Source organism: Onychomys torridus, chromosome 4, assembly GCF_903995425.1.
Source record: "Onychomys torridus chromosome 4, mOncTor1.1, whole genome shotgun sequence".
Lineage (NCBI taxonomy): Eukaryota > Metazoa > Chordata > Mammalia > Rodentia > Cricetidae > Onychomys > Onychomys torridus.
The window spans coordinates 140,986,365-141,011,047 of NC_050446.1; the positions used below are offsets into that span (position 1 = coordinate 140,986,365).

A 24,683-nucleotide genomic window follows, 5' to 3' on the forward strand; every position below is an offset into this window, starting at 1 on the left:
TAGGAAGACTTTTTTTGTCTACAGACCTATTTTCTGCTTTCCCAAGCTCATAAAGGAGTCCTTATCACACTGGCATCCTTGCCAGGAGTCCTCCTGGGAGGTCCTAATGACATGTTGACCCCTTGCCACTGGCCTCCCTCCTTCTAACTGCCCTCTGCTATCACTGATATTATCAGTGTGCCAAATCTTCCTGCGTGGAGTTGCTCAGGCTGCTCGAGGCTGTTAGGTTATTAACCCCACTGTGGAGTCTTCTGCCCTACTGCCCCGAGGCCCTGCCTACCTTACGGACAAGGACAGTCCAACAGACTTCCAGCCTTGCTCTGGGCCTCTGGCCAGCTGCCCAGCATATCCCAGTCATCACTGAACCAAACTTCAGGTTCTGTTTCAACCACTCTCTCTCCCCAGAGACCTCAGGGCAACAGGGCAAGCCTCTGCTAGCACTTGGTGGCCGATGGGGTAAGAAAGGGGGTGGGGGGAGGAAGCACCACTCTAAGAGTGGGATGACTGTGCAAGACCCAGGAGAGAAGCAGCGAGGGGCGATGTGGCAATGAACTCAGAACTGGCTCTCCAGAGGTGCCTCTCTGGGGTCCCATCCCCCTTCCCAATGAGGCAGTAGCTGCCAAGACCCTGTCCCATCACCTGTGAGACTTACCAATAGTCCATGGCCATGACACAGCTGTCTAGGTCAACAAAGGTGAAGGCCCGGACACATTTGTGGTTACTGACATCAAAGAACTCTGGGAGAGGAAGAAGAGAGGGACATACAGAGCCGAGAGCCGTAGCTCAGGCTTCGGAGGTAGCTGGTGGTGGCAAACAGCCTCCCAGCACTCCCTGCCACCTCTCTGGCCCTGGAGCCCACCCCACCCCCACAGCAACCAAGAGCAGCAGATCCAAGCACAGTCACTCAGCAAGCTAAGACCCCCATGCAGCCAGAGCAAAAGCCAAATGCAGACCTCAGCCTATAAAGTCCTGTAGAATCAGAACCTCCACAGCCTAATGTATCTTCTGTACCAGAAAAGCACCTCTCCCCCTGTCTGGCCTGTGGCCCCTGACCAGCCACTAGGCTCTAAGCATGCCAGCTTTTTGCCTCTGTAGATGCATTAACCTCAGATACTTCTGGGACCTGCCACTCCCTGCTTTGCCCACCTTAAATACCCCTAGAACCCTTCCAGATGAGCTACGTGACCCCTTCTTAGAAAGGCTTCCTTCTCTTCAGCTAGGGCCACTGGCACTCTCCCACCTGGATGGCTGCCTGTCAGTCTCCCTCACCACCTTTATCTTTGTCTCAATTCACTTCTGTTTTATTTGACTGCAGGAACTGCCTGGCCTGGCCTGGCCTGAGAGCTGTGTGAGGGCAGATAGCATATTTTACAAGGCGCCTGTGGGGTCCTCAGCACCTAACACAGCACCAGGGCTCTGCTGAGTGACTATGGCTGTGAGGCACAAATGAAGGAACATGCCCTGAACCCTGGGTAATGTGGGTAGCAGGGAACTTCTGGCCATCCATGTGTGTGTCCCTGTAGGTGTTTAGTGCAGACAGAAACAGATAGATCTGCTCTCCATCATTCACCACCCCTCAACAGAGCTAGAGCTGGGAAGCCAAGCAAATCAGAGACCAAGTGAGCTCACAACATGCAAATGCATATGAAAAACGGATTTTAGGGTGGCTGTGTGCAGATTCACCCATTCCTTGCTGTCTGGAACCGGCCTGCCAGACTGATCTTTTGAAACATTATTTTCATCCTGCCCAAAAGCCTTCCATGGAGCTCTGACACCAGCCAACACTGACTAAAACCCTGCCCCCCAGGAAGCCTGGCTCCTTCTGGCAGTCCTGGTCTCAAATCAGTCAGTCTAACGAGGCTAAGGATAGGCCCTCAAGTGTCTGCTTCCTACAGGCCCAGTCATCCCAAAAGGGCTGAGTCACAGAGCAGGGCTAGCTGGGCCAAGCCACTTGGTCAAGGTTCATGCTGGTGGCCTTTCACCCCTGCCTCTGACCTTGACCAAGTGCTCTGAGCAGACCACATCTGTTCAGTCAGCAGAGCTTGATAGCATGAGGAGATGGGGCCAGGCTCTCAGGGCTGAGGGTGAAGGGAAACCACTAGGAATCATAGGTGGCAGCCAGCTCCTAACTGCTCAAGCCCTTGCTTCTCTGGTAGTGTCACAGTCTGTCCTCTTGATAAGGACAGCATTGGCTAACATATGCCAAGCATCTCACACTCCAATCACTAACCCACACTCACCCTAGAGATACAGAGCATTGACCCTGTTCTTCTTCTGGGTAGACTAAGGCCCTCAAAGGTTAAGTAGCTGCTCCAAGTCACACACCTACTGAGTGGCAGGACCAGGGTTGAAACAGCTGCTCTCTAGCCTCCTATTTAGCTCTGCACCATGGGCTGTGGGGACACATTCTCCTTAATGATCTGGGACACATGATCAGTCGGACCCTTTATCCACCTACCCAGTGCCACTAAGCCTCTTGGTAGCACCAAGCACTGAGGTGTGAGTGAAGCATATGCAGTCCCCACTGCCCAAGCTCCAGGACAGAGGAGAAGGCAGACACCAAAGACTCTCACTGACAAATATATGATCACACTCTGAAGGGCTTGAAAGGGAGAGGGCTATCCTGTGCGGTGTTTTTGAGAGGCGTCTGACTTGGACTAGGTGGTCAAGGAAAGATCTCTGGAGGAAATAACACTATGATGAATCAAAGGAAAAGTAGATGCTCTGGGGTGGGGAAAGGTGTGGGAGATAAGGTAGAACATGCAAATTGACCCGCAGTGCCCATCAGAGACAACAAGAGAAGGTTCCAGCATCCTTAACACAACAGGAGGATGGTCTGACCCAAGGAAACCTATGGGCAGCAGAGAGGGCCAGACCTCCCTCACCTCATGGCCACACTAAAGATCCTCCCCCAGTCTGTGCTTTTTTTGGGAGATGGGGTTTGAAGGTTTTCTGCAGGGAGACATTTTAAAAGCCCATTTGTAGCTACTATAGGCACCTTCAGAGGAACAGTGCTAAGCAAAAGGAGGCTTATCCCAGTGACAGCTGAAGGTGGCCTGGGCGGGCGGCAGCAAGACAGGAGGGTGGAATCAAGCTGGAGAGACTGGCATGGGCTGTGGGTTACAAGTTGAACTGTTCAATACTTGTAGTAATCACTGAGCACATCTGCCTACAAAGCAGTCACCAACACAAGCGACCAACACTGCCTCTTACAGCACACAGCACTCGGCAGGCCCTCACAACCCAACATTCACAGAGGACTCCCCTCCATGCTCATGCTTGCTTGCAGTTGCTCAGCCAACAGGTCTGTCCCGAGTGCAAATCCACCACTCACTACAAGGCCTGGAGAGCCCCAGGGACTCACCTATCTTCTGCTCAGTCGAGGCAACCGCGATGAGGCTCATGTTGTGCAGACATACCATGTCGACAACCCACATCTGCTGGTGGCAGTTTGGCTGGGGCTGGGCAAGCTGGCAGAAGAACAGAGACTCGGGTCACAGAAGATTGCTAGCGGAGTGCAGAGGCACAGGGACATTTTCTGCCGCACAAGGCCCCGAGCAAACACAGTCCTAGCATGCCTCATGTGAGCACTAAAAACAGAGCCTAGGCTAAACTCCTCCAGGCTATGCCCTCATCTGTAAAATGAGCCTAACAGTCATCCATCTTCATGATCCCAGTGACTTAAGGCCAGGTCCACCTCCAAAGCTTCCCACTTACATAACAGTGAGCACCCAGTGGGTCTTGGCCAATGATCCTGAGAGGCTCACAATCTAACCCAAATCAGCTCCTTAAGGAAGAATCTCCAGAACTCTCAAGATTTCTCAGGAAGGCTTCCTCTGTCTCTTCAGCCTCCCAAGCTCTGGCTCCTGAGGGGCCATATAGGTGACCACATAGCAGTTGTGTTACTTACGGCTTCTCATCATACTTGAAGAGATCAGGCTACCAATACCTACTTCCACACACATGTGGAGAAAGAGAAGACAGAGTATGCCAGAAACCACAGGCTCAGGAATGCAGATGTGAACACACACAGACACAGATACACACACACACACACACACACACACACACACACACACACACATCCCCAAAAGAGTCAGGAAACCTTTACATACCCTAGCCCCATCTAGGTGTCTCCTCCCACAAGGGCTGACCCCGGCTGCAAATGTAAAGCACTGTGTGTGAAACACAGGTGTGAAACCCTTCACACTGTCAACAGTGTTCTCCATCAGCCTTGCTGGGGAGACCTGGAGGGTAGGCCTTTCCTCGTTTGCTGCAGGATCCTCCACTAGCCTGGCAGCATCAAGTGCACAGCAGATTTGCCTGAATGTATCATTCCTTACTACATTAGTCCATGAGCTAATAGCATAAAGTCCATGATGATGTTGGCTTATATTCGTCTGTACTTGCTGAATGCCTTGACCTGCTCAAGCATGACCCATACCATTAAGTGCCCCCTCAGCCCTGAGAGGGGCTACTCCTCCAAGCCTACTTGGGCATACAAGGAATCAAAGACATTTCAGCTAGCATCCCACAGCTGTTTGGGTGGTCTAGCTGGGACTCTAATCCTGGTAGTTGGACCCAGAGACCAAATACCATGATTTTCTGCCTGGACCAGACAAAGTTTTCAATCATCAGGACTTAGGGACAGTGTGGATATGACAGAGCAAGGAGAGAATGCTGGACACTGGCACAGAGGCTGGAGGATAACGTTCACTGAGATGGGGACCCCAGTGACACACTCCCTGGACAAACTGCTTTGGAGGTGTCTAGTAGATTTCCAAGCAGTGTTCTGCTTAGTAGGTGACAAGTGTGAGGTTCTAACAGTTAAATCAGAACCTTGACCCAAGCCCTGTGACTTCAAGGCCAGGCTGTTCAGATAGTAAGTGCCAAGGACAAGACCACTCACGGTACCACAACAGAGGCTCTCCACCAACCCCATGAGTGTCCCACTCACCCGAAAGGAGCTTATCATCGAGAAAGTCTCAGACCAGAACTGCAGGACCCCGTCTTTGGTGACAGTCAGGAAAAACCCCGTCTTTTTGAACCGTTGGGTTAAAAATAACACTTTCACAATCTCGCTCCCATGGTGCCTACAAATGGTAAGAAGCAAGCATACAACTCTGAAAGAAAGTATCTGCGTGAACCCCGAGCCAAAGAAGAGGGAGGACAGAGGGTCAGTGGGGACAGCTACATGAGTGTGCATGTGTGCACACATACACACACCAAGAAACTGTAGGCAGTTCCAGGGGACATAGGACTCTGCCCCTTCTCCAAGTGGGCTTCAACTGAATCAACAAAGGCCACAAGACAATGAACCCCAATGGAAGATAAGGGTGTGTAATACAGTGGTAGAGTGTTTGCCTAATATACGTGAGGCCCTGGGTTCCACCCAGAAAAATAACCAACTACAAAACAGTATGCAATGGAGTCCAAAGCTGATCTCTGGAAATAGCCAGCCAGGTCCCTCACTTTGTAGTGGGAGAGCAGAAATGGAGAGTGGAGATCTTCAGAGCTTTTTTTCATAAGAAAAAAATGGCCCACAGATGGTGAGCAGGGTATAGCTTGTGACAGAAACCTGAGAAATGATACTTTTTAACCATTGCTCTCATGCTCTGGGGTAAAGAGGAAAGTAGAACAAGAAAAAAGTAGATCAAGGGGTATCAAGGAGTTGGGCCAGGTGCACCCAACTCCTCATGGCCAGTACACCAAGCACAGCAAACAGTTCCTGGGCAGGCCTGGCCCTGCAGACTCTCACCCCACAGCCTTCCCAGCAAGCCTTCATGCTCCCTGCCAGTGGCTGCTTTCCTGATCCAGTGTCAACAAAGCCAGCTCTCTGGCTATTAAGGCTCACACTCCCCCATGTCATCTACCCATCTTGGATTGTGGTAGGTTGAAACAGGTTACACACTTACAGGGAGTTGCATCCTACCCAGTCCCAGCAGAGATAGAACTTAAAGTCTAATGCTTTCATCCCTCCTCCAGAGCCTTTCCCAAAGCTTGAAAGCAGGTATGAGCTGACCTGAGGCTTAGGGGGAATCCACATGAATTCCACAGAGGAGCAGGGGCACATGTGTCTAGACAGCTGTAGGTCCCCCTGCCTCCTGCTGTCAGCTTACTTTTATATACTGAAGGTAACCAATATTCCCAGCTGTCTCTCTCTCCATCACTTCAACTCTAACCTTTCTATCAGGACCAAAGACTGTGGGGAATAGAGACATGAGGACTGAAGCTAACAGCCCTGGGAATAGCATCTTGGGGAGGTCCATTTCCTGGTCAGTGTGGTGACTGCACCTCTCCCTTTCTGGAAAGTGAAGAGATCAAAGAGGGTGGTGCATTGGATGTGTGCTCAGCCCAGACTCAGTAATGGTGAGCCGACTTTTAAGAGTCACCCTCTCATAAAATTAACTAAACATTGCTTGGCTATTCTAGTTACTTTCTCCATCAAATTGGAGATTCCTCTGGGATTGTAAATTGTGGAAATAAATTAGGGCAAATAAGGGAAAAACTTCCTGAGAATTTTGTGTCCCAGATTTTAAACATTCTTGAGATCTGAAGAAACAGAAAGACCAAGCCAAGTGTTCATGTCAAAATTACAGCTATAAAATCTCTCATTATTCATAGTTAATTGGCTACTCCTCAATTAACTCCCAACCATTTTTTTTACAAGCTACTCTTCTATAATCTCCATTAAACTGCCCTTTCAACTAAAGCTCCAGGCTGCCTGAGGCAGAGACAACCTCTAGATCTTGCTTTTCCGCAGCCTGCCTAGGTGTGGCTCTCTGAAGACAGGCCCACCTACAGCCTGCTCTCACCAGATCACAAATGGGGCTCACCAAACTGTGCTCCACAGGAGCTGGCACCCTGTCCACACAACCCTGGGTGTTGGTGCTCCAATTCAGGGTGGTTTCAGGAAAGGAAAAAGGGTCCAAAGGCAGCCCAACTTAAGACCCCTGGTGGCAGAGGGGCACACACTAAGCCAGTGGTTCCCAACCTGTGGGTCGCAGCCCCTTTAGGGGTCAAATGATCCTTTCATAGGGGTCACATATCAGTTGTCCTGCATATCAGATATTTATATTATTATTCATAACAGTGGCAAAATTACAGTTATGAAGTAACAACAAAAATAATTTTATGGTTGGGGGTCACTACAATGAAGAATTATATTAAAGGGTCACAATATTAGGAAGGTTGAGAACCACTGCAAGCAAAGAAACTACCCCTTATTCTGAAGGTGCTAGAGGGAGGAACAGCAATAAGAGAGACAGGGCCACAGCACAGAAAGGAAGAGGTTGATGAAATTGAGACACGCCATTCCAAAGCATGGCACTTTGGACTATTGAATAGTTTCAGCTGAAGGTATTGGAGAAGCAGTTTGTTTCCTTCATAAGATCCCAGATGGGAGCAATCTTATCATTTTTTTTCCCCTGAAACACGGTGTCCTGTATGCTAGGCTGGTCTCCAACTCATCATGTAGCTGAAGGGGACCCTGAACTTAGGCTCCTCCTGCCTCCACCACCTGAGTCCTGGGATTACAGGTATGCACCACCACTCACAGCTACAACCTTACTTCTGAAAAGCCACAGACACAAAGAGGAATGGGGATAGACAGGCTGGCTAAGTCTCCTCTGCTTATTACACAGACCTGAGGGACTGGGGATTTAGATCAGTTGAAGAGTGCTCAGCTGGTATGCATGAAGCCCTGGATTTGCTCCCCAGCGCTGCATGAAACTAGATGCATACCTATAATCCAAGCCCTCAGGAAGCAGAGGTACGGGGATCAAAAGTTCAAGCTACATGTCGAGTTGGAGGCCAGACTGGGATACATGAGGACCGTCTCAAATATCAAATAAGCAATTTCCCCATAACTTCCCACTCTTCCTCAAACACTTGGGACTTATAGCTTCCAGCACTTTCACTTCCCTAGGAAGGTTCCCATGAAAATGTAAAACATGTATTAAATAAGTCTGTGTGATCTTCTCTTGTGGGTCATCTGCTACAGAATACCTCCAAGGCCAACCTCCAGGGAACACCATGTGGGAGGGGCCACAAGCCGAGTGAGTAGCAGGTCAGGCAGAGCCAAGCCAGGGCCACTAAGTTCTAACCACCACCCTCTCCTGAGGGTCAAGCAAGGCCTTGCAAGGCCTCCACAGCTTGGCCAGCTTCCTGTCTGTCACCTCACAGGAGAATCCCAGCTGCACATATGCAAGCCATCTGTGCCTCTGAGGACGAAACTGCCAGACTCACTCAGCACCAGCCACACAGAGAAACAAGAGACTGCAGTGTGCAGGAAAAGTGGGGAACAGAATGTAGAACAGCCCCACCACTTTTTGCCTGTGAGCCTGGGCAAGCCATCAGGCTGGCTTCTCTGAGCCTTGGCTTCCTCGTCTGTGAAAAGGGGACAAGCCACCTACCTTTGCCATCATGACCACCTATAGACTGTGAAGGACAAGCTGAAAGGAGAAGAGGCCATCCAGCACCTTGGTTGGGCCAGCAGAGTGACCGACTCATGGACTGAGGAGGGGCTCCCTGCAGGACTGGTGCCAGGACTTTTCCATCATACCCCCGCTGCAGGGAAGAGGCTCTTACAGGGGGATGATGGTCATGGGAAGGTGGAAGCGTAGGCGGTACTGGCTCTTCCTCATCTCCTCCTTGCCCTGGAACTCGCGCATCAAATAATCCACATACTTTTGCTGTCTCAGAAAGACAAAGCAAGGAAAAGAAGGCATTGGCAGTGGTCTTAATGCTTGCCTTTAGGGACCCAAGCCTGGCACACAGTGTCTTCCCTCATCTCTCTACAGTCCCCTCCCAGTGGCTCTGAAGGCTGTCCTTTGAGAATTCATCAGGAAAGTAGCCAAGCAACAGGCCTGAGCTTGAATCTCAAATGTGATGAGCATGGTGCCTAACACGAAGCACCCCTCAGCCACAGTCACACCACCTGGCTGCCCATGGAAAGCTTTTGGTCACCTCTGCTTCACACAGAGGATAATCCAATTGAGGTACTATGTCTAATTTGTCCAAGCCCATGACCAAGTTAACAGTAGGGAGGGTCCACAGCTGCATGGGTATACCTACCCTACAAATATCTGCAACTCTGGGTTCCAGTGACCAGCCTCACTAAAACATGGCCTAGCTCCAAACATATGAAGCTATAATAAGAAATAGGAACCAGGGATGGTGACACCTCTTAGTCCCAGCCACTCAGAAGGCTGACACAGAAAGATCACCTGAGCCCAAGAGTTCAAAACCAACGTGGACAACAGAGAACCCATCTCAATGAGAAAGGGAGGGAGGAAAGAAGGGACAGAGGAAGGGGAGGGAGAATGAACTCAGTGGTAGAATGCTTGCCTAGCCTGCACGAGGCCCTGAGTTCAACCCTTAGCACCACACAAAAGAAGAGGTGGCAAGAATCATCATGTAGACAGAGAGAGAATGCTGGGAACATTATACGCAAACCATGAGGAGGGGTTCATAGGCAGTTAGTTACCCTGCAGACCTTCGAGGTATACTCCTCAGGTCTGAACATGGGCTCTGCTGGTAGCCAGCTCTATAACACTGAAACCAAGTTTCTAATGGCTCTGAGCCTCAAGTTTCCTAGCATCCTGTGAGGGTCTATATCCTGTGAGATTTCAACAGAGGAATACACCAAGTGCTGAGCCTGGTGCCTCATCATCATCTTTACATCTCCAGCAAGGCTCTGCACATTTCTGTAGGCTTAATGCCATGTGTGCTGTTCAATGTTGCATCTTTAAAGGCAGCGTCATTACTACACTACGAAGACCTGACAGTTTCGGATTCAACAGCCATGGGCTTGCCTGTCCCTAGGTGACAAAAAAGGCCATAATACCATCATGGTACTGATGAAGATCCCCTACATTGGGAGGGAATGGCTCTGAAGTACAGGCAAGCTAGCTCAGGTGTGAATGCATGATGAGAAGGTCTCAATATGGGAGCCAATGAGCCCACCTCACAGAAGTCTCAAGGGAGACCCCTTAGAGACACCAAACTTTCCCCCACCTAGCAAGTGCCCCAACTGGTTCCAGAGACCATTTTGACTTTCTGACACTTGCTGCTTCCCATCTTCAAGCCTCTGCTTGCTCCACTGAGGGGTCCAGGCTGGACCTTCTAGCCCTTCCTAGCTTCCTGTGGCAGCAGGGCACCCTCCTTACCCAGGAGACAAAGCCATTGCAGTCTGAGTCCACCTTCAAGAACAGAATCTCCAGCATCTCCTCCGACATGTTTAGCATCTTCTTCATGATCCCTATGAAACCTTTCTTGTCCACAGCTTCAAGGGAGAAAAACACCGGTGCTTAGTCAAAAGTCGCTTGGCCCACCCAGGCCTCAGGCCGCAGGCACTGCTCCAGACACTCTCTCTGCTAGCTGCCTGTAATTGTCAGCTGGACTCCTTCAAGGGAGGCAGATGGGAGAACTCCAGCCAGAGGTGTGGTGCCTTAGAAGGCATCCCCTCCCCCACCCCTCACATCAGTCATGAGCTTGGCCCTGTTTACCCTTCTCTCAAGGCCCCAGCATCCACCTTAGCACAGGATGGCGGATTCCTAATGCTTCTGTAATCACCCAATTATCTCACCGGCCCACACTCAGTCATTTCTCGTGAACACCTGCCACACAGCAGGAGGCAGGGTGGACTGTGGTTCTCAAAAAACCAGGTCCCACTTCTGATCAAGGGATACAGACTATAGCAACAACTCTCCACAGACCAAAGGCAGTAACCTCTGGTGCAAGTGATAAGCAACAACCTCTGCATGGGGAGAAAGGTATACACAGCCACACGGGGAGAGAGATACAGAGCAGTTCTGTGCTGTGGGTCCCAATCTAGGGCCTCATACACGTCAGCAAGTGATCTACCATTGAGCTGTTCCACAGTACATTCAATACATCTTTTAAAAGCAACTTTTAAAAAAAACAATATTTTTAGTCAGCCATGGTGGTGTATTCCTATAATTCCAGCATGGGGAGGGGCAGCCTGGGCTATACAGCAAGTTCAAGGCCAGCCAGAGCTCCATGAGATCCTGTTTCAGAAAGACATAATAGTAACCACACACTGCCTAGAGGGGTAGATGGAGAAGAAAGGAGGAAGGCTACACAAGCGTGAAATACTTTCTCCCTGAGCTGGGTTCAAGTTTGCAAAGGTGTTAATTGGCCCTAATCTTTTTAATGTAATTATTGCCTTCAAAAATCACTTCTAAAATCCCTTCAAATACTGGAACCCTTGTCAAGGCCTGAAGGTCACGCAGCATCTGGCTCCACTCAACAAGAATCATCTTCCAGCACATCCTCCAGAGTCTGCTCCAGCCATAAGCACCTCTCTGTGCCCACCACAGGGCCTTTCACTGTTCAGGCCATTCTTTCTGCAAGGATGCCTTTCTTCCTAAGGACCATCTGAGGAGGCTGCCGTCCCCACTGCCTGGCATTCTCAGTTGTCTGACACATGCACTGTCTCCCACTCTGCCAGGACCTCTAAAAGTACCCAAGAGCCCTCTGTCACTTGGTTCTGGGCACTCCACAAACACTAGTGCCTGAGTGTTTCTGTGGACACCGAAAAGTGACAATAGGTTGGTAGTGACAGACAGGAACCTCAGCATCTGGCCCCAGAGCTCATGGTCTTCACACCGCCCTGCCCTATGCATAAGCAGCAGCCCAGTGCTGCTGCGGCCATTGTCCCTGTCATATTAGACTGACCGTCAAACGAAAGCCTGAGCAACATGTGCTTGCTTGAAGAGATGCCCATCTCAAGTATGCAAAGCTGGGGCCAAGAGGCTTACATGTTGCAAGTAGTGCCCCATGGTCCGTCTGGGCTGGGATGGTGATAAAGACAGTTTATGAGCACCGCAGGGAAATAGGTAAAGCAACTGCCTCTGCACTTGCAAATCCTCAGGAGAAAGAAGGGAGGTCTCTTCAGAGCCATGGGCCTCCCACACTGCAAGAACTCCCTGGCTTGGGGGACACATGGTGAACAGAAGGTACTGACATGACCTTGCTCATCCTGCCACCAGGGCTGGCATCCAGGTGCCTAGGAAATGGTATGCCATCCATGTTCTCAAGAGTCTTGCTGAAGATGTCCAAAGAGAAAAACCAGCCTGATTTCCTAACCATCCATCAATGTGGAGGGAATTTTCCTCCCCCAAACTAACAGCATGGCCAGATGTTTAAAAATAAAAAAGCTCAGGCTGGGGAGTCAGTTCAGTGAAGCACTTGCAAGTATGAGTATATGAGTTCAATCCCAGGAATCTACAAGCAAAGCCAGACATGGCAGCATATGTCTGTAACCCCAGTCCTGGGTGGGGCAAAGACTGATGGATCCTGGGGGCTGGCTGTCCACCAGCTGTACCAAAACAACAAGCCTCAGATCTGGTGGAGAGACCATGTCTCAAATAAGGTGAAAAGCAATAGAAGATGACATTCTGATGTCAACTTCCAGCCTCCATATGTGCTCGATCTATCTGTCTATCTATCTATCTATCTATCTATCTATCTATCATCCATCCATCCACCTATCTATTTATCTATCTATCTATCCATCCATCCATCCACCTATCTCTCTCTCTCTCTCTCTCTCTCTCTCTCTCTCTCTCTCTCTCTCTCCAAACAGCATATGTGGCTGTGAAACTCAAATGAACAGGAAAGTAGGTGGGACCAGCACTAGTTTCCATAGTCAACTTTGAAGATGCCTTTACTCCCATTTGACTTTCAGGAGTATCATCCAAAGGACAGAAATCAAGTTGCCAGAAGGAGAAAGGTCTGGTATGCAGAGGGTATCCCCAAGACATCCTTTATAGCCCATGGGATGTAAATAAGCCAATCAGAGAGATGGCTCCAGTAACAGAAGAACACTTGGATCCATTAGTAAGGCTTGCCTAGGAGGCTCCAGGGCACCATACCAAGTCCCTCAGATACTAAAACGATGTGAAGAAGGGTCTATAATAACACACGCAATCCCCAGCTTAGGGCTTTCCCACTTTACAGTGGTGTGAGTGCAAACCCATTTAATTGCTGTTTCTTGCTTTCATGAGTTATCTCACACTTTATTTAAAAATGTGCATTGTGTTAGCTGATTTTATCCAACCTGAGGCTAAGTATGTGTTCTGAATACATCTGGGTAAGGGAGGCGAAGCTAGTGTTTGATCAGTCAGGTGTGAGATGCTTCCTCAGCTCAGAATATTTTCTACTTCAAATTAGTATCTGAAGAGTAAGATTAGAGATAGTTACAGAGGCCCCAGGATGGGTGGGCCCTGTGTTCACACCCTCCTGAGGCCTTTCACATGCTTTTAGATTGTGACACCTGGGAGTGTTGCTCTACCTTTGGCTCAAGCCTTGCCAGCTACCATGTTGGAGAATCTCACATGGCCAGGCACTGTGGGGTAGTTTCTGGGAGCTAAAGGCAACCTCCTTGCAACAGCCAGAAAGAAATGAAAGGCCACTATACCACAGCTGCAAGGATCTGAATTCTGGGATAACATAGATGAGCTTAGATGTTAAGTCCTTCCCAAGTCCAACCCCAGATAAGACACTATTGTAGTTGATTTTTTTCTTTACTCTTTTGGGGGCCCACCACCCAGCTCCCAAATAAGTTATACCCGGAGTCTTATTATTAATTATAAATGTCTGGCCTTATCTTGGCTTGTTTCTTTCCAGCTTTTCTTAACTTAAAATTATCCCATCTACCTTTTGCCTTCGGGCTTTTTCCTTTTCTTCTGTAATCTTACTTTCAATCCTACTCTGTGGCTGGCTGTGTAGCTGGGTGGCTGGCCCCTGATGTCCTCTTCCTTCCCTGGCTACTTCTTCCTTCCTCTCAAATTTCTCCCTCTATATATTCTCTCTGTCTGCCAGCCCCACCTATCCTTTCTCCTGCCTTGCTACTGGCCATTCAGTTCTTTATTAGACCATGAGTTATTTTAGTAACACAGCTTCACAGAGTTGAACAAATGCAACATAAACAAAAGTAACACACCTTCAAATAATATTCTACAACACACCACAGCCCAGTTGAATATAGAACTGCAGCTTTTTGGGGTCCTGAGCAGGAAGGCAGCTCAGCCCCATCCTCACTCCAGACCCATGGAAACTATGAGATCATGAGCACAAGTTAGGTTAAGCCACTGAGACCATGGGGCTGCTGTCATACAGCAATTGGCAGCAAACCACAGACTGAAATGCTTAGAGGGAAACACCAAAATGCAGCAGCATAGACTTGGGTATCTGGGCTAGCAGGATTTTAAAAACTTCTTAGATCCCAAATAGCCTCCAATAGCCTGGCACTACTTAGCCAGATCTATACAGGACACCAGACATAAAAATGCTGACCAGGTCTGAGCCCTCCACACAGCCCAGATACCAGGTCCTGGGCAGGAGTCACAGAGACCATCCCCCAGTATGGCTGTACCTCCAGTCTCATCTGTCTCCTTCTCAAACAACTTCTGGAGTCTGGCCAGGTGCACCTCAGTAAACTGCTGAGTCCTTTGATGGATGTCGCTGTACAGGCTAAGAGTGCTTGTCAGTGGCACGTAGCCAGAAATCTCCTTGTCCTGGAATCCATCTAGAAGAGGTATCTGAGACAAATATGACCACAAGAACTAGGCACTAAGACAGTTCTCTGAGACAAATGTTTGTTGGCACATCTTATTGACAAGGTGAATCGCTGTGAAGGTTGCTCATTGATGAAAGCAGTAAGGTTTTCTTTCTTTCTTTCTTTCTTTCTTTCTTTCTTTCTTTCTTTCTTTTTTTTTTTTTTTTTTTGAGACAGGGTTTATCCATGTAGTTTTGGTGCCTATCCTGGATCTCGCCCTCTTCAAACTCACAGAATTAACCTGCCTCTGCCTCCTGAATACTGGGATTAAAGGCATGCGCCACCGACGCCTGGCTTTCTTACATATTTTAATCCTATGAAGGCAAAGAAAAGTCTAGAGTCTTTCTTGTGATGATGAAGAAGTAAACATTGTTCTCCTACGTATGTCATGTTTGGGTCAGCAAGGTTAGAGGACACGGGCTCCTTTTTTGTTTTTGTTTTTGTTTTCTTAACTTTTTGTTTGTTTTGTTTGAGACAGGGTCTCAGCCCAAGCTGGCTTTGGCATCCTCCCAAGTGCTAGGAATACAGGAGTATGCCACGCCCCCACCCCCCCCCCCACCTTAGAACTCTAATGGACTTCAGCCCCACCAAACATGCTTGGACTCCTACATGCTTACTGAGCACCAGGCACAGGGAACAAAGCCGAGACCCCCGCCTTCACAAGCCAAATGGATGACACTCTTACCACCCACCCAAGGCCCCTTGGGAACACCAGTACTGTCTGTGCCCTTTCCTCTCTCCTCCTTGTGCCTTCAGCTCCTCCTCTTGTTCATTCTTCTTGATATCCATCTCCCAGTCCCTGTCCCTTCCCAAACGCTGGCTTATGGCAGGCACAAGCACAGTGACCTCCTCCCCAAGACCAGGGTCTGCCCTTCCTTTCCAGTCCATCTCTCAACACTGATTCCAGTCATCTTCCTAGGAGGCAAATATGGTCATGACTTTACCCAGCTCTGCCCTACTCCATGACTGTTCCCTCCACTTGCCATTCCTAAAGCCTGGTATTCAGAACCCTTCACAATCCAGCTTTAACAAGCTTCCTCCTTTGGAGACACACACCATGTCCCAGGCACACCAACTGCACCCCACCAGTCCAACACAGCATGTATTCCACTTCTCAGCTTGTATGCTATGCACAGCACTGCCCACCTACCCCACAGCTAAACTCCACTCTACGAGCATTTTCTCCAAGGAGCTTTTTCTTAGCAGTGGGTTGAGAGCCACCACTGCCACCCCTAACATTCCCCAAGCTCTGATCATCTCTACCACTGTGGTGTGTCTCCATCTATACATGTAGACAGCAGGCACGAAAGGAAGCACGTGGCTGCAGAGTCCTGAAATCTGGGTTACAATTACATCTGGCTCTCCCACTTACAAGCTATTTTATCTTGGGCATTTCTCATCATCTCTCTGAGCCACTGATGTCTTCACCTGAGAAATAGAAATCCACAGCACCCAGCCTTCAGAGTCCTAAAGACCTAAATGACACATGAAGCCCCAGGAAAATGGTTTTACAATAAATGATGGTTCTTGTCACATATCTTGGAAGGAGATTTAAGAAGATGAGAGTGCCGGGCAGTGGTGGCATACACCTTTAATCCCAGCACTTGGGAGGCAGAGGCAGGCGGATCTCTGTGAGTTCGAGGCCAGCCTGGTCTACAGAGTGAGTTCTAGGAAAGGCCCAAAGCCACACAGAGAAACTCTGTCTCGAAAAAAACAAAAAAGAAGAAGAAGAAGAAGAAGAAGAAGAAGAAGAAGAAGAAGAAGAAGAAGAAGAAGAGAGGGCATATTTAGTTAACTTAATTGTAATTATCTCTATATTTCCTGGTCCCATGCACTAAACAGATAATGTGATATATATCTGGTTTGATGATAACTAACACAATCCACCATTATTGCCACTTTGCTAGACAAAAATTAAGTATAGGCCATGAGCAGACTGTGAATTGATACCCTCATGTGTGTGGCATTTGGCCCATGCTGTGCTCGCAAAGAAGAAGCCAAGCTAAATGTGTGGACTATGAGAGCACAAAGCTGCAGTCCCAGGCAGCACCTGGAATGCTAGGGCAGGGCTGCCACAGACAGGAGGCCAGCCTGGGCTTCATCAGGAAACCCTGTCTCAATAACAGTAAGTACATGAAAATTTAAGAAATAGAGCTAGGCATAGCTGTGTGCACCTTTAATCAATCCCAGCATTCTGAAGGCAGAGGCAGGCAGATTTCTATGAGTTCCAGGCCAACCAGAGATACTTAGTGAGATGCTATCTCAAAAATAAAACAAAACAAAACCGTAGAGCTGGGGATACAGGTCAGTGTTACACTTGCCTAGCTTACTCCAAGTCCTGGGGGGTGGGGAGGAGGGAAAGGAGGGAAGAGGAGCCTGCTTGTTAGGCACACATAAGTTATAACTTGTCCCTATAACTATGTAGGTTTCCAAGCCTGGTGCAGAAGCTAGTGGACTTGTATGCTGTGACACTTTGGAAGCCAGTGGACTTGTATGCTGGCAAGTGACACTTTGTGTGGCTCCCAAATGTCCTCTCCCTTTGTTAACTCTGTTGCTTTCTTACCTTTTGAGACTGAGGGTTCTCTCCTAATGTATCAGAAGACTTTAGTGATGACCTAAAATGGATAATCACAGTTGCATTAAAACAAGTCTGCAGAACTGGCCCAGCCCTAGCTGTACAAGAAGTTGAAAAGGCCAAAGGAGATGATGGCTGCCCCTTGTTGTTCAAGACACTCCCTAGTAAGCATTCCATGAGCATGCCCTTTCCCAAGCAGACCTCACCTAAGTGTATGGTAGAACCTTCCTGATTTGTTGGAAAGGAGCTGATCCGCGGAAGCCATGAGGTTTCTCAGGTTACTTTACCCCAGCTTGAACACAGGATCTGCAGAATCTGAAGGGGCTTAGCCAACCATGTGCTTGTCCCAAGAACAATTCAACTGAGGAGAAGGAGATGCAGAGGTAGACACACATCTGAAGTCAAAGACATGACCTTCCACTCCACATACCCTCCAAAACCTTCCAGTGGGGCCAGGACCTCCTCCAGTGAGATCAGGTGAGAGCACATGGCTCACTCTTCCACATCAAGGGCATGTTTCCAATGAGAGGTCAGTGCTAGGCTAAGCTATAGGAGCACCAGACCATCAGGCTCCCCAGCCCTGATGAGAGTGGGACGGGAGCATCTTCAGAATAGCCAGCTAGGAAAGAAGAGACTGCTATACCCAGGGGACTGAAGGAACCACAGGGTTCCTAGGAGGTACCAGGGAGAGAGGGAAAAGTTGGGAAGAAAATAGTGAGGAGAAAAACAAGAGAATGCAGGCTCAGGCATATCTGGCTTAAGAGACTGAATTCCAGGGATGAAGGGCAGCGGGACGGTTCTCAGCACAAGCGGGAAGGCAATGGGGAGGGTAATTGAAGACTGGCCAAGAAGGTCCTCTCTCTCCAGTGATGTCCTGACAACCCACAAGGGAGGACCAGGGGCAGAGGAGAGACAGGGGAGGGCTAGGAGCCAAGAACCAGGGTAACCAAGGAAAATGGCAGAAGCGTCTCCAGAAAAGGGGGAGGGGGTGACGGGGAGGGGAATGAACTACTCAGCTAGAAAAACACAAAAACAACTAGGATGTGGTACTGGGAGAGAAAAAAAAGAAAACGGCAGTAAAAAATATATATATCTGCGAAAGTGTATTTATTTATAAGTACATTTCTGTTAAATGTATGAATGTGTGTGTGTTGATACATGCATTTAAAAAAAAAAGGGGGGGGGGGTAGAGCGCTTGCCTGGTAAGTGCAAGGCCCTGGGTTCGATCCTCAGCTAAAAAAAAAAAAAAAAAAAAGCCTAGTAGGGCTGGAGAAATGGCTCAGTAGGTAAAAGCCCTGACTGCTCCTGCAGAGGACCAAGTTTCAATTCCTAGTATCCAACCTGGCAACTCACAACTGTCTGCAACTACAATCTAAAGGATCTAATGCCATCCTCTGACTCCTTGGACACTGTGCACACGTGGTGCACAGACATGGATGCAGATAAAACACTCATACACATAAAATAAATTTTTTAAAAATAAAAAAAAAAAGCCTAGGAAAATATGCCTTAAGTTTACTGGCAGTTATTTGTGGCAGATGACATAGTGGGGGGTGAGGTTAAATATGCATTCCTCTAAAACACAGGGAGGGGGAGGGGAGGGAGGGAGGGAGAGAGGGAGGGTGGGAGGGAGAGAGAGGAAATGATTTTTTTCAGGCTAGGACTATCCCTCATAACAGAACAAAAGGGAGAAGGTGGCCCCTACACCCTCGGTCATCAACCTCTGCCCTCCCCCACTGCATGGAGCCCCCCTTCCCCACAAAGTACCTTGGGGAGGCGAATGCTGACAGAGCCAGATGCTGGTAGCAGTAGCAGTCGCTGGGGTCTAAGCATGAACACTGAAGGAAAAACAACACAAGTGTCCAGAACTAGTTTGTGAGCAAAGGGGGGCGGAGGGGACGACACGAATTTGGGGAGGAGAAGGAGAAGGGGCCGGGCTAGCTCCCAGGAGCGTCCCACTGGATGAAGGGAAACAGCTCAGCAGAGATAGGAGAGTGCCCCAGCATGCCTTGGGTAGCAGCTCTCGTGGGAAATAGGGTGGTGGGTAATGTCTGTCTGGATCTGTCACTGCACTGGGTTCCAGATCTCCAGAGAAGGCAAGACGGAGGAGCCCCAATCCCTGTCCTACTTCCTGTACACCCCCACCCCACCCCGGGATTCGCCCAATTTAGTTTAGGGCACTAGGTAAGGTGGGGCGGAAGGGCCAGAGAGCTCCAGCTGGTGACAGTTTGGCCGAGGACATCCTGGGGTCTAAGCATTATCTGCACTAGCCAAGCCTGCTGCTGCTAATTCAGACAAAAGGACTTTGTCAGAATGGAGATGAGGTTTATTAGACCTCTTTTAGGGACAGGGGCGCACTCCCAAGCTGCTCTGCGAGAAGGGGGAAGAGCAGAGCAGTAGCGAAGGGGGCTCCCAGATCAAGAGTCCAGAAACAATGTCTCCCGAGGGAGGGGCTCAGGAGGCACAGCTGGAGGCTGCGTGAGACGGGACGTTAACCTTGTCTGGGAAGGCGGGCAAATGTGCTCGCGGCTAAGAAAGGCGCTGAGATTGGGGTTGGAGGAAAACTGTTTCCTCCCCACGCGGCAGCACGCAGCTGAGCCTTGCCGCTGGTGGGTGGGAGTAGGTAAGAGGGGCGGGGCTATGGGAGGCGGGGCCAGGGCCAGGCTGCCCTAGACCGATCTCTCTGCTCCTTAGCCCAGGACTCTAGTGAGATGGTTATTCCTAACTCAGTTTCTGTTTGGGGGTTTGGTCTTCTCCCTGGAGCTGAGGTAGTTTTCCAGGTCTTGGCAGGGCCCTTATTTTTGATCCCCTTTGGTTGGCCAGAGACCTCTTCAGTGCTAGCTAGCACTTAGCTAGGCTGCATCACTCCCATCAGCAGGCTGCCAAATCCACCAAAGACTGCACTGGACTGCCTTCTCAGTTCCATCCTTTCCCTGGTCAGAGGCCAAGAACTGGCTGGGCTTCAACATCTACTTCGACTCGCTCATCTTCCTTCTCTGTGAAGGCACAGAATGCCAGCTGCAATGTGCACACTGGTGTCCACGAGAGTCAGCTCAAGGATAAGGACTGTCCTGTTTCTTCCTAACACTGTCTGGAAGCAAATGCAGGTGCCTTCTAGGAGCCCCGCCAGTAACAGAAGTGGGCCATTAGATCTAGGTTTTTTGTTTACTTGGTTTTAGTTTTCTAAGTCAAAATCTCATGTAACCCAGGTGACTTTGAACTCCTTATATAGCCAAAGGAGGCCATATATGACTTGAACTCCTGATCCTCTTGCCTCCATCTCCAAGGTGTTGGAACTTCATATATGCACCACCACTCCCATCATTAATAAAAAAAAGAAAGAAAAAAAAAGGCTCTCAGCAACCTTTAGGATTCACATGGCATGGGCAGGGTGGTTGGTATTGAGTCCTAGTGTATTGGTGAAATTATTAAGGCCACTCCATGTAGTTAAAAGGGAGGTTTATTTTGTGGGGTAACTTACAAATGAAGGGGTAGGTTGCAGGGTCTGGCAAAGGTATGGCACAGTCCGGCGGTGTTCTCTGGAGAACTCTGCTCGGTCTACCTCCAGCGTCCAGGGTCCCAGAACCAAGAGAGGCCTCTCCTCTCGATCCTGGGTCTTCAGCTTCCTCCCTCAGCCCTGCCTTGTGGGCGTGACCATTACTGAAGCCTCAATGGGGGTTGGAACTTCCAGGCCAATGCTGGGATGGCTACCCACTACACTAGTGCTCAGAGGATGGAATAGGGTGTTGGCTCTGGGTGGCCATGGCTCCTCAGCTTCTGGAATCCTCACTTAGTCAAGCAGGACACAGACAGAGAAGGGACAAAGTAGGATTCCCTAAAGCTCTGGTCCCAGGGCAGGCCCTTTCTGCCTAAATTTAACAGATACAAATTGTGAGTATGAGGGTGGGGAATAGAAGGTTTTCTCCCCAGACAAGAGGACCTCAGAATGGAGACAAAGTTTGGACCCCTTTTAGGGACAGGGGCATATTCACAAGCTAAGGTGTCAATTTGGATTCCCAGGAGTCAACAGCTAACAGGGATTGGAGACTCCTACCAAGAAACAAAAGTTCTACAAAAAGTCTGCACTCAAAAGCGCGTGGATCATCACACTTGCATGAGGCTGGCAAGCATGTGTATGCTTACAAAAAGCTTTGTGTCATCCTAAAGTCCTAGCTAATCTCTAGGGAATGGAAATGAAATTTGGTACCTACCTAGCACATATGAAACCAACAGGTTCAGTCTCCAGACTTGGTTTGAGTGAGAATGGCCCCATAGGCTCATATATTTCAATGTGTGCAATGTTTGGTTCCTAGTTGGTGGAACTGTTTAGGAAGGATTAGGAGGTGTGGCCTTGTTAGAAGAGGCATGGGGGGGGGGGGCTTTGAGGTTTCAAAACTACTACACCAAGCCCCAGTCTTTCTCTCTCTATGTCTATCTATGTCTCTGTCTCCCTCCCGCCCCCCCGCTCCTATCTCTCCTTTCCTCTCCCCCCGCCTCCCACACTGCCTTCTGCAACTTGTGGATAAGGTGTGGGCTCTCAGCTATTGCTCCAGCACCAGGCTTCCTGCCACAAGGGAAATGGACTCACCCTCTGAAACTGTAGGCTAGCCCCCAATTAAACGCTTTCTCTTCTAAGTTGCCTTGGTCGTGGTGTCTCTCCACAGCAAAAGAACAGTCACTAAGTGTGTGATGTCTGTAATCTCAGCATTCAAGAGGTAAAGAGGCAGCAGAATAATAAGCTCAAGGTTGTCCTCAGCTAAAGGCCTGCCTGAGCTACATGAGACCATGTTTCAAAAAATAGCACCAGTAATGATGAAGGTAAATGGTGTATCTCTTGGTGAATCTGTTGATATGATGATAGAGCCATGTATAATCTAAACCAAAATATGAGAAAAACAGCAAGCTCAGATTGCAAGACACATTATAACTGGGTTGTGCTCACTTAACAATGTCTGTGTACTCCAATGTCAGTGTGCATGCCTGTAGTCCAGCACTTGAGAAGCTGAAGCAGAAGGATTTGTGATTTTAAAGCCAGCATGAGCAACATAGCCAGCTCCAGGACAGCCTGAGCTCTGTATAAAACCTACAAAAAGCAAAAAGCAGAAGGGGAATGGCTCAGTGGTCAAGTCTAGCTGTTCAAGATTGAGGACTTGAGCTCAGCCCATGCAAAAGCTCCCCATGCAAAAGACTGGCACTGAAGTGCACAAAGATAACCCCAGAGCCAGGGGTCAGCAGAGACAAGAGGGTCCTGGGAGCTTGTTAGCCAGCCAGTATAGCTGAAACAGAGAGCTCCGGGTTCAGTGAGACCCTGTCTCAAAACCTAAGGTGGAGAGAGATAAAAGACAACCAACATTGACCTTTGGTCTCCACAAGTGTACACATCCACACTCACACATGTACAAGCACCTGTGTATATGCATGCCGTACACACATACAAGCACACATGTCCTTTCATGCACACGCGTGCGCACATATACAGAGAGAGAGAGAGAGAGAGAGAGAGAGAGAGAGAGAGAGGTCTGCCATGTAAAACAAAGCAGCTAAGAAACTATTGTAGTCTGAAGATGGTTCGAGGAACCCGACAACTAGAAGCAATGTATTTTACATTGGATCCCAGACTGGAAAAGTAAAATACTCTAGGGCCCAAAAGTAGGTGAAATCGGAATAAGGGTTCTATATAACTGATTGCATTTTTTTTTTTTTTTTTTAGAGAGAGAGAGATGTTTCTCTGTGTAGTTTTGCGCCTTTCCTGGAACTCGCTCTGTAGCCCAGGCTGGCCTGCCTCGAACTCACAGAGATCCACCTGCCTCTGCCTCCCAAGTGCTGGGATTACAGGTGTGTGCCACCACCGCCACCCGGCTTGTTTTCTAGTCTTTTAAGAATATGTGTTGCTTAGGAAACACGCACACTTAAGTGCTTTCCAGGTGAAGAGACGTGAGGTCCTTAGGAAACACGCACACTTAAGTGCTTTCCAGGTGAAGAGACGTGAGGTCCTTAGCTTGTTCTCAAATGGCTTGACAAATAAAAGCAGACAGGGCGATGGTCACACTCCGGGCAAGAGAGAGTTCTCCAGACTATTCTTCCAGCTAGTGTGTGAGTACATATTGGTATGTGGGTATGTGCTTAGTATGCACTGGTGTGCGTGTATGCCTGTGGAGGCCAGAGGACAACTTTGGGTATCATTTCCGCAGCACTGAGATTATAAGTATATGTCATCATGCTCGGCTTTTTTGTTTGTTTGGTTGGTTTTGGTTTTTTGAGACAGAGTTTCACTGTAGCTTTGGAACCTGTCCTGGACTAGCTCTGTAGACCAGGCTGGCCTCGAACTCAGAGATCTGCCTGGCTCTGCCTCCCGGGTGCTGGGATTAAAGGCGTGCACCACCACCGCCCGGCGGCTTTTTTTTTTTCAATGTGGGATCTAAAGATCAAACTTAGAACTTGCATGTTGCATGCAAGACAACATTTAGCATCTAAGCCATTCCTCAACCCCTCAAAATTAAATTTTATAAGAGACATATGTCTAAGTGACAATTCATGCTAGCAAGGATGTGGAGCAAGGGAAACACTCCTCCATTGCTAGTGGGAGTCCAAACTTATACAGCCACTATGAAAATCAGTATGACAGATTCTCAGAAAGATGGGAATCGATCTACCTCAAAATCCAGCTATATTACTCTTGGACATATACCCAAAGGATACTTCATCCAGCCACAAGGAAACCTATTCAACCATATTCATTGCTTCCCTATTCATAATAGCCAGAAATTGGAAATGACCTATATAACTCTCAACAGAAAAATGAACAAAGAAAACATGGTACATTTACACATTGGAGTATTCCTCAGCTGTTAAAGAAATGACATCATGAAATTGCATGCAAATGAGACTAGGAAAAAACATCCTGAGTGAGATAACCTAGACCCAGAAAGATAAATATGGTATGTATTCAATTATATCTGGATACTAGCCATTAAATAACTTATAACCAAGCTGTAATCCATAGACCCAGAGAGGATAAGCATCAAGAAGGGAACTAGGGGGAACGTGATCTCCCTGGGAGGAGGAAATAGATTTTATGGGTGGGATGGAAGAGGAGGGGTGAGAATGGGACGATCAGGTGGGAAGGTGGAGGGGAGATGGGATTGAGGGAGGGAATGAGGGGAGAGACATCTAGAATTGAAGGGCATTTGAGGGGCAGTATGGAATGACTCCGAGAGATATTCCGCTATACTCATAGATCAATGTCTTATTCAGTCATCATCAGAGAGGCTTCCTCCTACAGCAGATGGACATGAATACCAAGACCCAAAGCCAGACATTACAGAGACCTTAGAACACACAGCTTGAAATGAGATGTCTCCATCAAATCCCTTCCTCAGAACTCAGGGAATCCCGCAAAAGAAACAGGAGTAGAAAGACAGGGGGAATGGAGGACACCAGAACAAGGCCCTTTAAAACAACTGAGCAAAGCTCTTAGAAACTCAAGAGACTGAGCAGCAAGCATGGTGCCTACACCAGTCTGCA

The 24,683-nt window shown here is 48.7% G+C and overlaps 1 protein-coding gene across 1 annotated transcript in view; it reads right to left on the reverse strand.

The window, feature by feature from the left end:
- Positions 1–18,990, reverse strand: part of Efcab8 (EF-hand calcium binding domain 8) — an 81,093-nt gene extending 62,103 nt beyond the window's left edge. Inside the window, exons 1-9 of the mRNA XM_036183256.1 lie at positions 18,927–18,990; positions 17,366–17,520; positions 17,148–17,199; positions 14,402–14,567; positions 10,170–10,285; positions 8,590–8,693; positions 4,958–5,093; positions 3,365–3,470; positions 653–737 (exon numbers count right to left, since the gene is read on the reverse strand). Coding sequence (XP_036039149.1) covers positions 653–737; positions 3,365–3,470; positions 4,958–5,093; positions 8,590–8,693; positions 10,170–10,285; positions 14,402–14,567; positions 17,148–17,199; positions 17,366–17,424 — 824 coding nt within the window. The 5' untranslated portion in view covers positions 17,425–17,520; positions 18,927–18,990. The remainder of the gene's footprint in view (positions 1–652; positions 738–3,364; positions 3,471–4,957; positions 5,094–8,589; positions 8,694–10,169; positions 10,286–14,401; positions 14,568–17,147; positions 17,200–17,365; positions 17,521–18,926) is intronic.
- Between the last annotated feature and the right edge of the window lie 5,693 nt (positions 18,991–24,683).